The 11232-nt window shown below is 36.0% G+C and overlaps 1 protein-coding gene across 1 annotated transcript; it reads left to right on the top strand.

Annotated features, from left to right (window-relative positions):
• The first annotated feature begins 8201 nt into the window (after window positions 1-8201).
• LOC138903818 (uncharacterized mitochondrial protein AtMg01250-like) lies at window positions 8202-8789 on the top strand. The gene has a single exon (XM_070192393.1). It carries the CDS (start codon window positions 8202-8204, stop codon window positions 8787-8789), a length of 588 nt encoding a protein of 195 aa, XP_070048494.1.
• The last annotated feature ends 2443 nt before the right edge of the window (window positions 8790-11232 follow it).

Here is an 11232-nt window from a genome sequence, read left to right as displayed (position 1 = left end):
TCTGTTTTCCCTATTTTCTCACTTTTCTCATATTATCTCCTTCCCCGTCTTAATTGTTACATGCTCTAATTGTGTTCCCATGCCTAATTGATACTTGTTAGACATTGTTTCCCCTTGTTCATGATATTGTTTTTTTCCATAGTTTCATTATCTCCTATTATTTGCTTACGTTGGTTTATCGGTACCTTTTTTTGTATACTCTGAATTGGTCTTGCTGTGTAGTATTACTTATGTGAACATTCATGATGTACAAGTTTTCTATTTGTTTCGGTTTAGTGTTTACGTATTGTGGAGGGTTTCCGTAATTTGAATTGTGAATTTACTGTGTATACTGAGCACTTGATGTTGATATGGTAGGATCGGGTTACACATCATAACAGGTGTAATAAGGGTGGACTGTTTGGTGGCATAAGGGTGAACTACGATTATGTTATTGTGATACGGTAGGATCGGGTTGTACGCCGCAACAGGTGTAATAAGGGTGGATTATTTGGTGGCATAAGGGTGAATTATGATTGTGTTATTGTGATATGGTGGGATCGGGTTGCACGTCGCAAGACTTTTATTTATATTCACTATTTTTTATGCTATTATGAGGAAATAAGGGAGGAGTATGAGATGTACGGTAGGATCGGATTGCGCACCGCAACAACCTATATGTTTCCATTTCATGCTCTGTGTTGGTTTTCTCTTTAGCATTTGTATCTGAATTATTAAAGATTGGTGATTCTGGATGACACTGGTTTATTCTTGAGGCTGTGGTTATGACTTTCAGTTGACTATTTAATTTTATTTAATATTCCCACTTTTCTATCATTATTATATACTGCGTTCAGGTTGTAGCATATGTGACCCGCATTAGCCTCGTCACTACTTCGTTGAGGTTAGACTCGGCACTTATCAGTACATGTGGTCGGTTGTACTGATACTATACTCTGCACACTGTGCAACTTTTGGAGATGGTCCCAGCGGCGGCTACTAGAGAGCTCAGATTGGACAGTCTGCAGAGACTTGAGGTACAGCTGCTCAGCTCCCGCAGCTCCTGAAGTCCCCATCTTTATTTTATTTAGCTGTGTATTTTCATTCAGATAGCTTTGTATTCATTTCAGACCCTTGTATGTTTAACTCTAGAAGCTCGTGCACTTGTGACAACGGGTTCAGAAATTAGTAGCAGATGTTTTTTTACGGTTTTAGCTTCCGCATTTATATTTAAATTATTGCAGTTTCATTATTTCTTTTTCATTAATTAAATTTAAATTATTAAAATATATAAATTATTCTAACGTTGGCTTACCTAGCAAGTAAAATGTTAGGTGCCATTACGATCCCGACGGTAGAAATTTCGGGTCGTGACAGGACCTAACTCAGACAAATTACTAAACCAGAAAGCAACCTTTCCACAACCAATTTTTCATAGAATTTTCTTATCCACAAGCTTTTTAATTTTACACATTGTATTTTATGATTGGGACTGCCCAGAATACTACTATTTTATAAGTGGATGAGCTATCTCACAATATTTGGCCATTAGGAACCTCTTCCATAATGATTAACCAGTTCTAAAGTTCCACCACTGCTTTGCAGTGAATGCATTGCAGATGTCATTATGTTTCCTAAAATTAGCACCCCCTTCCTCATATGGAAAACACAAGTTATCCGAGGAAGCACAGTGATGTCTGTTCTTCTCAACCGACCCTCCCCAAAAACATCTGGTAATCACCCTCTCTATTTGGTTGAGAACATACTTTGGAGGATGAATAGCAGCTAGTAGATATGTAGGCAATGCTAATAAGACATGCCTGATTAACGCCGCTATACTATCAGAGGACATAAACTTGGAATGTCACCCTGAGATCTTATTTAGGATCCTGGTGATAATCTCAGAGAAAATAGAAATCTTCTTCCTTCCAACATACAAAGGGCAACCCAGATATTTGATAGGAAGACTTTTGTGTTCCATCTCAATAATATTTTCCACCTTTTAAATTTTCTCCACATATGCATTAGGAGCTATAATAAAGCAAGACTTTGACTGGTTGACTAATTGTCCTAAGACATTTTCATACACTGATAATGCCTCCATCAATATCAACAATGAGTTCCTGCAACCACTAGAAAAAAGAATGACATCATCAGTAAAGGCAAGATAATTTATTAAAGGACCATTTATGTTCATGTGAAAGCTTTTGAACTCCTCAAGAGTAGTTATATGATTTAATTTTTTTGAAAGAAATTCAGCACAAATAACAAAAAGAGAATGGGAGATAGGGTCTCCTTGTCTTAACCCTCTTTCAAACTTGAAGAAGGCTTTTCTAGTACAATTGACAATAAGGGAATACGAATTACTAGAAATGCGTCTAAAGATTATGTCAATCCAAATTTCACAGAATCCAAGTTTTCTCATAAGGATACAAAGATATGGCCATGACACCCTATTATATGCCTTGGCCATATCTAATTTTAAAGCAACATTTCCTTCCTCATTTGGCTTCCCTATATCTTGAATGATTTTCTGGGAGAGTAAGATATTTTCACTGATAGATCTGCCCTTTACAATACCATTTTGATTACAACTTATCAAGTCAGGTAAAATGAAACTTAGTCTAGAGTTAAGGAGTTTAGAAAAAAATTTACTTATCATATTGCAAAGACTAATAGATCTAATATCATTAAAATGTTAGGGAGAAGGGACTTTAGGAAGCATAACTATGCAAGTATGAGTAAACCACTTAGGAATGTTAGCATCACAAAAAATAGATTTAAAAGATTGGATAATATCAGGGGAACCAATAGACTAACTAGTTTGGAAGAATTTAGCAGTGAATCCATCAGGTCTAAGAGAACTATCTGAGTCCATAGAGAAATCACATGTTTTCAGCTATTCCTCAGTGGGAAAAGCAATCAATTTATTATTAATATCCTATGAAACAACTGGGTCAATAACATTCAATTCAGAGTAGTCAATATACTCAGGTTTCTGACTAAAAGTTCCCTGGAAATATCTCGATGTAGCTTCAGAGACTTCTTTAGTTCCTTCCACCTATTGGAAATGTTCATTCTGAATCTTGTTGATGCCCAGTTTCCTTCTTTTATCCTTGATCACACTGTGAAAGTAAGAAGTATTAGAATCACCTTCAGAGAGCCATTTAACTCTAGATTTCAGTCTCAACATAGAATCCTGAATTTTGAGATATCTAATATATTCAGCCTTTGATATGTACAGCTTGGTTCTATTGCTCTCGTTGTTATTATTCATCAGAACAAATTCAAGGTTAGAAATTTCTCGGTCGAGTCTTATAGGTTCTTCATGAGTGTCTCCATAAACTTCTCTTGACCAGGAACTGAGTTTGGAGGCAGTCTTTTTAAGCTTCTGGTGTAAGGACCAGAGAGGATTACCTTGGATATTCTCTTCCCATATACTTTTGATGACATAAGAGAAATCTTCATGATCCGTCCAAAAATTAAGAAATTTAGAGTATCTTACATTAACCTCTTCAATAAGGCTAAATTGGATAAGAAGTGGAACATGCATTATCAAGGTGGGTAACAGTAGTCCTACCATACAATTCATACCATTCTGAGTTATACACCATCCTATACAGTCTCTTCCATACAATATCAGGAGCTCCCCTGTTATTATACCATGTAATCATATTGCCAAGATACCCTGCATCCTGCATACCACATTCCCTTAGGCACTCTAGAAAGTCAAAACTCTTGTCGATCGTATAAGAATTGCCTCCTATTTTTACCTCAAGAGCTGTGATAACATTAAAATCACCCATCATAGCTCAAGGACCTGTAAGAGTGCTGGATAGATTGAGCAGGTCAGTCCAAAGATCCTTCCTCAAACTTGTCCTACATTTAGCATAAACAAAAGGACTATTGGAATTGAGTATTTGTACAAATATGAGATATTTTGCAAGTAACTAGTTGATCAGTGTCTTTGACAATATCAACAACAAAATCACTAGACCAGAAGATCCAAATTTTATTGTTAATATTTGAGTAGCATTCATTCATATTGAGTTATCTCATGTAATAGTTCATATAACCCACTCTCACTTTAGGTTCTTCCAGGCAAATGAGGGATATTTTATATTGGTCTTTGAGAGTTTTGAGTTGCTTAAAGGCACTTTGAGTTCTAATAATCCTTATATTCCATGAAAGAGTGGCAATCATTGGAAATATTTGTGCAGGAAACTATGTTTTGAGTTTTGATAGAGATAGTCTTTTGAGAGTTGGACCAAACAATCTTCTCTCTTTCTAGACCCTTAGGAGATAGATTGTTGACCTCAACAATCCTATTATGCTCTTGATTTAAATTCAAGTCAGCTCCAGGATCTACTTCCATGAATTTTTTTACTATGACATCGACTTCATTTTCAGATAAGGAAGCTTGTACCTTTTGGAACTGAGTCTCTTCCACCCCTTCTTCCGATTCAGATTCAAGTTGTAATCCATACTTAATAGGGGCATTCTCCATATTTATATCATTAAACTTACATTGATCCTCAACACTAATTCTAGAGGAATCACTAGTGAGAACAGTCGAATTTTAACCTTCCATGTTATTAGCTACACCTTGGTTCCCATCCGGATCTTCTAGAGGCCTCACAATCATGGAGGAAGCTTGTATATGCAAGTTTTTTGAACCATTCACTCTTGTCTTGACAAGATGGTATGTTTCAACATTGCATATTTCAACATTGGGATTGATTATACTCTTGCACTTTCCGCTTCCAGACTGCTTCTTCTTTTTCTCGTAAGGTGGAACTACTTTCTCAAAGGAGGACTTCCTATGCCTTCTGACCTTCCTAGTAGAAATGCATTTCATTTGATCATTCGGGCTCATTACTTCTTCCGTAGGTGCCTGGGGTTGCTCGCTTATATCAGTAGTCGAAATTTGTTCTTTCCCTTGGGATTCTGGAATAGTAACATTACTTTTAGATGACCCTTTATGTATTTTTTTTAGGAGGATTTTGAATTTTTGCTAGCTCCTTTGAAGGTAGAAGATTGTTGTTTCTATTTCTGCCCTTCTTCGTCCTATTATTTTTGCCTACAGTGGTCCATCCTTCTTCATCTCTGATCTCCACCTCCATAGCCGAGGCATCTTGATCCGTTTTAATTCCACTTCTTTCTGCCATACTGCCCACTATCAACTTACCAATATTTCCTCCACTTGTAGCATCAATAGAAGTGTTATTAGTAGCAGAGTTTATATTAGTCTTTTCTCTATTTCTTTCAGTAGATTGTCTTAATTCATGATGCAATATACAACATTTGAGATCATTGTGTCCCTACATCTTGCAATGGTTATAGTATTCTGGAATGGTTTCATACTCCACCTTCTGAACTACAGTCTCTTTTTGACCTGCTTCATTAAGGATATCAATCAACACTTCCTTGAGAAGAGGCTTTGTTATATCAATTTTGACTTTGACTTTAGTAGTGGTAGGCCTCGTTTTTTATAGAGTCGCCTTGTCACAAATAATGGGGATGCCAATTGGTTCGACAATTCGACTAAGAGCTGCCTATTCAAAGAAATGCCACCGTACATAAGGAGGATTAATCCAAACTGGTGCCATAGTAATTTCAATCTCTGGCTTGAAATCAGTTTTCCATTTTTGTAGCTTCATTTGCATACTACCAATTCGGATGAAGTCCCTAGCATAGACACTTTTGTGATCCTCTTCTTAATCAATATTGATGAAAACATTCTTCACATTATACACACCTATTTTGACAGCACCTTTGAGTGGAATCGTTCTAGTAAACTCAGAACGAATTCTTTCAATGGATGGTCTGGTTATAGATAAATTTTCCACAATTGTTAGACGACAAGTCTCTGCCAAAATCTCATGTTCTTCTTTTGGAAAACTGACCATCGCCTTTCCTGATAAAATCTAATATGGCATGCGCTTGAAATGGACCTTCTTCTTTGAAATACTGACGGCACCTCCAATAACGGATGCATACTTTAGTGGATTATCACCAAGATGAGTGTTTTCCGTAATCATGGGGCTTCCGATTTGGTGGCCGAAGGGGCATTAGGGTGAATCAGTGGGGGAAAAGCAACATATTGTCTGTTGGAGGGTTCCGGCGGTGCCGGTGGGGTCCGAGACCTTTCTTAGAGGTGGAATTGGGGAGCATTTGCCCGATGTGACCGTTTGTTGCCGTTAGAATGCAAATAGGGAATATCGAACAAAGGGATAAAGTTAGAGAGAAGTTGTTGCCTCAGTGTCTAGATTTTGTTTCGAATCTCATTGTCACACAAAATAATTTTCATCTACTTGATTAAAGAGAAAACCGACTGATTTCCGTCAGTTTTTTTAAAAAACCGACCGATTTTGGTTGGTAATTTTATATTTTTAATAAAACCGACCAAAATCAGTCGGTTATTTTCTTGCGAAAATGCAATTAAAGAGTACAAATAAATTAAAAGAAAGTCATAAACCAAAATGTACCAATAGTCTAGTGGTAGAATAGTATCTTGCTATAGTACAGACCCTGGTTTAAATCCCAGACGGTGCATATTTTAATTGCATAATTAAAAATACCGACCGACTTCGGTCTGTTTTTTCGGCAAATATTTCTTTTTGGGTCGTTTGTGAAAATTAATTTACAGACCGAAATCGGTCGGAAATTGCGACCGATTCGGTCGCTATTTTTTACCGACCAACTTAATTTCGACGGATTAAAGTCGGTCAGAAATTGGTCGGTTTTTCCAGTTTTTCGACCGATTTCAGTCGGTATTTCTGGACAGTTTTAGATAGTTTTCTACTTATGTGATATGATACACGATATTGTCATGATTTTCTTAATGAAACGCTATATTTGTGATGCAGACAATATATACAAGTGTAGAAGTCTTGACACTAATTGTATTAACATTGAATCATTTTTACATTAACGCACGAGCAAGACGACAATCTAACGCAATGCTATATTCGTATGGAAAGAAAGAGAAATCGACAATATTCATTCCTTGCAAAGAGGCTTTGACTGCTGAATTCAAAGTAATTTTTGTATCTTTCATGAATCACGAAGCATGAAAAAACAAACGTGACTGTTACTTGCACCCTTTTAAAATTTTATATTATATATGGAAAACATTTCCCTTAATATTATTTTATGGAAATGTTATAGCTTAGGCCTATTAGGCTATTACACATATTGTTCACTTTTTGGTACAACATATTTTAATTATAGATTTGTCTCTTGGGCTACACTATCATCAAACCAAAAAATGAGCATGCCATGTAAACTTGTATTATTTCTGTCGCTTCATTTTTCTTTCACATTCCGATGTGGTCAGGATTAAAAGTCTAAGGCAGTCATTTGCACACTTTCTTCTTAAATTTGCCAATCTACAAACCTGATAGTCCTTCTTTTTGACTCCCTCTTGTCAATCCCGTCATGGGCGTCCCAGGAAATTTCAATTATATACTAGCTTCATTTTCTATTTAAATTATCCGGCATTCTAGCAAATTCTGTTCCACTACTACTCCAAATCAATTACACTTTACCTCCAGTCTAAATTGAAAAATAATCAAGCAACCTTCATTTGTTTTACCATTATTATTACTTCTTTTTTTTTTTTTTTCGTTCTTTATAGGCTTTATGCACGTCAATTCTTCAAAAATGATTTAATACCAATTTTACTGTATAATATTCCATCTGTTTCCTTTCAAGTTATTTGACTTTAGTGGCGGCTAAACTGTTCGCCAGCTTAATTTTGTGTATTCACATTTTTCTTCACGATTTTAATTTTGATCGGAAAAATTTGATAAAAAGACTATCACTATTTTTTCTATTTTTTTTCTGCGAACACATGATAATTGATTGCATTATTTTTCTGCGTACATATGATAATATGCTATGTTTTCGATTGGTCTAGCTAGTCTAATATGGCTTTCAATTTCGTGTTATAAATAATATTCCTAGTGAAAGTGGAGTATCCTTAATTTACGCGATATTGGCAGACAACGCTTTCAAAATGAAATAATTTCAATTTAATTTGAAAAAGTTAATTTATTAGTGATCAAAGTATCAAAAGATAATGATGGCAACTGTTTTTCTGCATGCAAATGTTGGTTATTATTTTCACACTTATGAACCAGAGACCTGGCCCCTTATGAAGAAATATCTCTCCACATCAGACTGGTTTTATCATTGGAAGAACTATAACTGAGAATATCATGCTCACTCAGGAAATTGTGCACAACATTAATCAGTCTCCACAGCTTGAAAATGTTGTCATGAAATTGGATATGGCCAAGGCCTATGATAGAGTCGATTGGGACTACTTATGCCAAGTTTTGAGGCAAATGGGATTTTCAGAAGTATGGATTGATAGAGTCTGGAGGCTAATCTCGAATGTCTGGTATTCAATCAACCTAAATGGTTCAAGGCAAGGTTTCTTCAAATCTAGCAGGGGTATTAAACAAGGGTATCCTATTTTCCCATCACTGTTTGTCATTGGAGCAGAGTTATTATCCAGAATGATGAACAGACTACCTGAAAAAGGTTTTATTCCATATTCATCTGAGAGAAGAGGGCCCTTGATTACTCATTTATGTTATGCGGACGATACCATTTTATTTTTCTCTGGAGATCCAATATCTTTGAAGATGATGATGAATGAATTAGAGTCATATGAAACCATCTCAGGACAGATGATCAACAAGAGTAAATCTAGTTTCTATGTGTCAACAAACTTCCCTCAATCTGAGCTCAATAAAGTGGAGGATATTACTGGTTTTTCTCAACTTCAGTTCCCGATGTAGTACTTGGGGTGTCCCATATACTTGGGGAGGAAAAGAGTAGTTCACTTTAACAACATGATAGCTAAAGTTGCCAATAGAATGCAAGAATGGCAAGGGAAGCTCCTATCTTAATGTGTGAAAGCAGTGCTCATTAAATCAATATTGCAATCTCTTCCTCTTCACTTGCTTTCTATTCTTTATCCTCCTAAAATAGTTCTTTCACAAATAGAGAAGATCATAGCTAATTTTTTCTAGGGAAAGGATGACAGCAAAAATAAATTCCACTGAAAAAAATGGAGTGATCTCTATTTCCCTATTCTTGAAGGTGGGGCTGGTTAGATCACTATTAGATTTCGCAAATGTCTTTTCTGCTAAGGCATGGTGGAACTTCAGAACTGATCAGAGTCTCTTGAATGATTTTTTGAGTGCTAATTACTGTAAAAGGTTACATTCTGTTGCCAGAAAGTGGTCATACGACCAATCTCATAAGTGGAAAAGCTTAATGGCGATTAAAGAAGATGCTGAAAAACATATCCTTTGGAAGATTGGGGTAGGTAAGATATCCTTCTGGTAGGATAATTGGTCTGGTAAGGGAGCCTTGGCCAAGGTCATCCAATTCCATAATACCTCTATGAAACTCCAGGTGAACTATTTCTTTGAGGGTGGGAAGTGGAATTCCAATAAGCTCAGGAATGTCCTTCCTCGCAATATTGTTAATGACATTTTTGAGATTGATATCAATATTGGAAGGGATGATAAGACAATATGGATGATTGAATCTAAGGGACACTTCACTTGCTATTCTGCTTGGCATATGTTGAGGAGGCAGAGGAATACTTCATTCACTACTACCGTGATTTGGCAAAAGAAACTTCCTTTCAAAATTTCTTTCTTCATGCTAAGAATGCTACAGAATAGAATCCCAACTGATGAAGGCCTCAAGAGATTCATATTGATCCTACCATCAAATTACTCGTGTTGTAATAGTCACAAGAAAGAGACCATTATGCTCCTATTTTCTGACAATTATATTGCAAAACAGGTGTGGTCCCTTTTTGCTCAGAGTTGTGGTATTATAACAAGACAAGGAGACATTAGGCAATTGATCATGTCTTGCCGGCTAACTAAGGTAAAGAATGGAATCCATGCAGTGATCCTACAATGTCTACCATCCATTGTATGCTGGGAGATATGGAAAAGTAGGTGTGCAGCCAGATTTGAGAACTTAAATATGTCCGGAAGAGCTATAATTATACAGATTTGCAGGTCCATGATTATTCTACTGAATAGCCAATTTCCTAGAGTACAATTCCCCTTGCATTGGAATAATATATGCATAGCGGTGGAGAATGCAAAACAGCTAATTAGTAGCCAACTGATTAAATGGTGCAAACCTGATTTTGGCTGGCTAAAACTGAACATTGATGGCTACTGTAAAGGAAATCTAGGAAGTGATGGAGGTGGTGGTGTTATTAGAGATCATCAGGGATCCTTTATTGTTGCTTTTGCTGAGTATTATGGCCAATGCACCGATAATTTTGTAGAGGAAAATGCCATGCTACATGGGTTGAAATTTTGTTTAAGCAGAGATTTTTTGAATGTAATTATCGAGTCTGATTCTTAGGTGATCATTAACATGATTAACAACAAAATGAAGTCTTTTTGGCAGATACATCATATCATTGAGAAAATTATTCAGAGCTCTAACAAGGGTAATTTTACTTTTGTCCATACATATAGAGAAGGTAATAATATTGCTGACCAACTTGCTAATCTGGGGGGAAAGTTTAAGAGTTAAGGTCACCTTTGATACCGCTAGTTCTTTGTCGGACATAGTGAGATCTTCACTGAGACTTGATCAAGTCGGTTTTCCAAACTTCAAATTCAAACCAAGGAAGAACCATTTTGCTATTAACCATGTTTCTAGATATAGCTGAATTTTGTATAGTAGTGCTAACTATATGTATAGCACCTATTAGTGAAGTTCATATATTTCAAAGTGTAATGGAGGAAATCTCACAAAGTAGGCAGACTCTTTTTATGCTTTTGTACTGGAGGATGAGATATATCATTGTTCATAATGTTTTGGAGGCAATGGTTTATGTCCTCCTCAATGTACTTATTCTTTTTTATGATATACAAATTGGGGCTACTGCCTAAACCCCAACACCCACCAATGGTGGACTTTTGAAAAAAAATATGTTGTTTGCATGGGACGATTTTTTTAGAAATAAATTGAGATCAATTACAAAAACCGTGAATTGATTTTAAGATTTTTAGACAACTAGATGTCTTGATTCACTATTTTTAGACAAAAATCATGTCACGACCCCAATTCACTCTCTGTAGGATGTCTTGATGGCACCTAGTCTCTAAGACTAGGTAAGCCTAACAAATTGCAGAATAACATAATAAGAGTCTAAAACTCAAACCTAAATAGTTGTAATGAATGAAAACTACAAGT

This window comes from Nicotiana tomentosiformis, unplaced genomic scaffold (genome assembly GCF_000390325.3).
Source record: "Nicotiana tomentosiformis unplaced genomic scaffold, ASM39032v3 Un00008, whole genome shotgun sequence".
Taxonomy (NCBI): Eukaryota; Viridiplantae; Streptophyta; class Magnoliopsida; order Solanales; family Solanaceae; genus Nicotiana; species Nicotiana tomentosiformis.
Note: the sequence above shows the minus strand (reverse complement) of the source record. Positions and strands in the feature narration are given on the sequence as shown.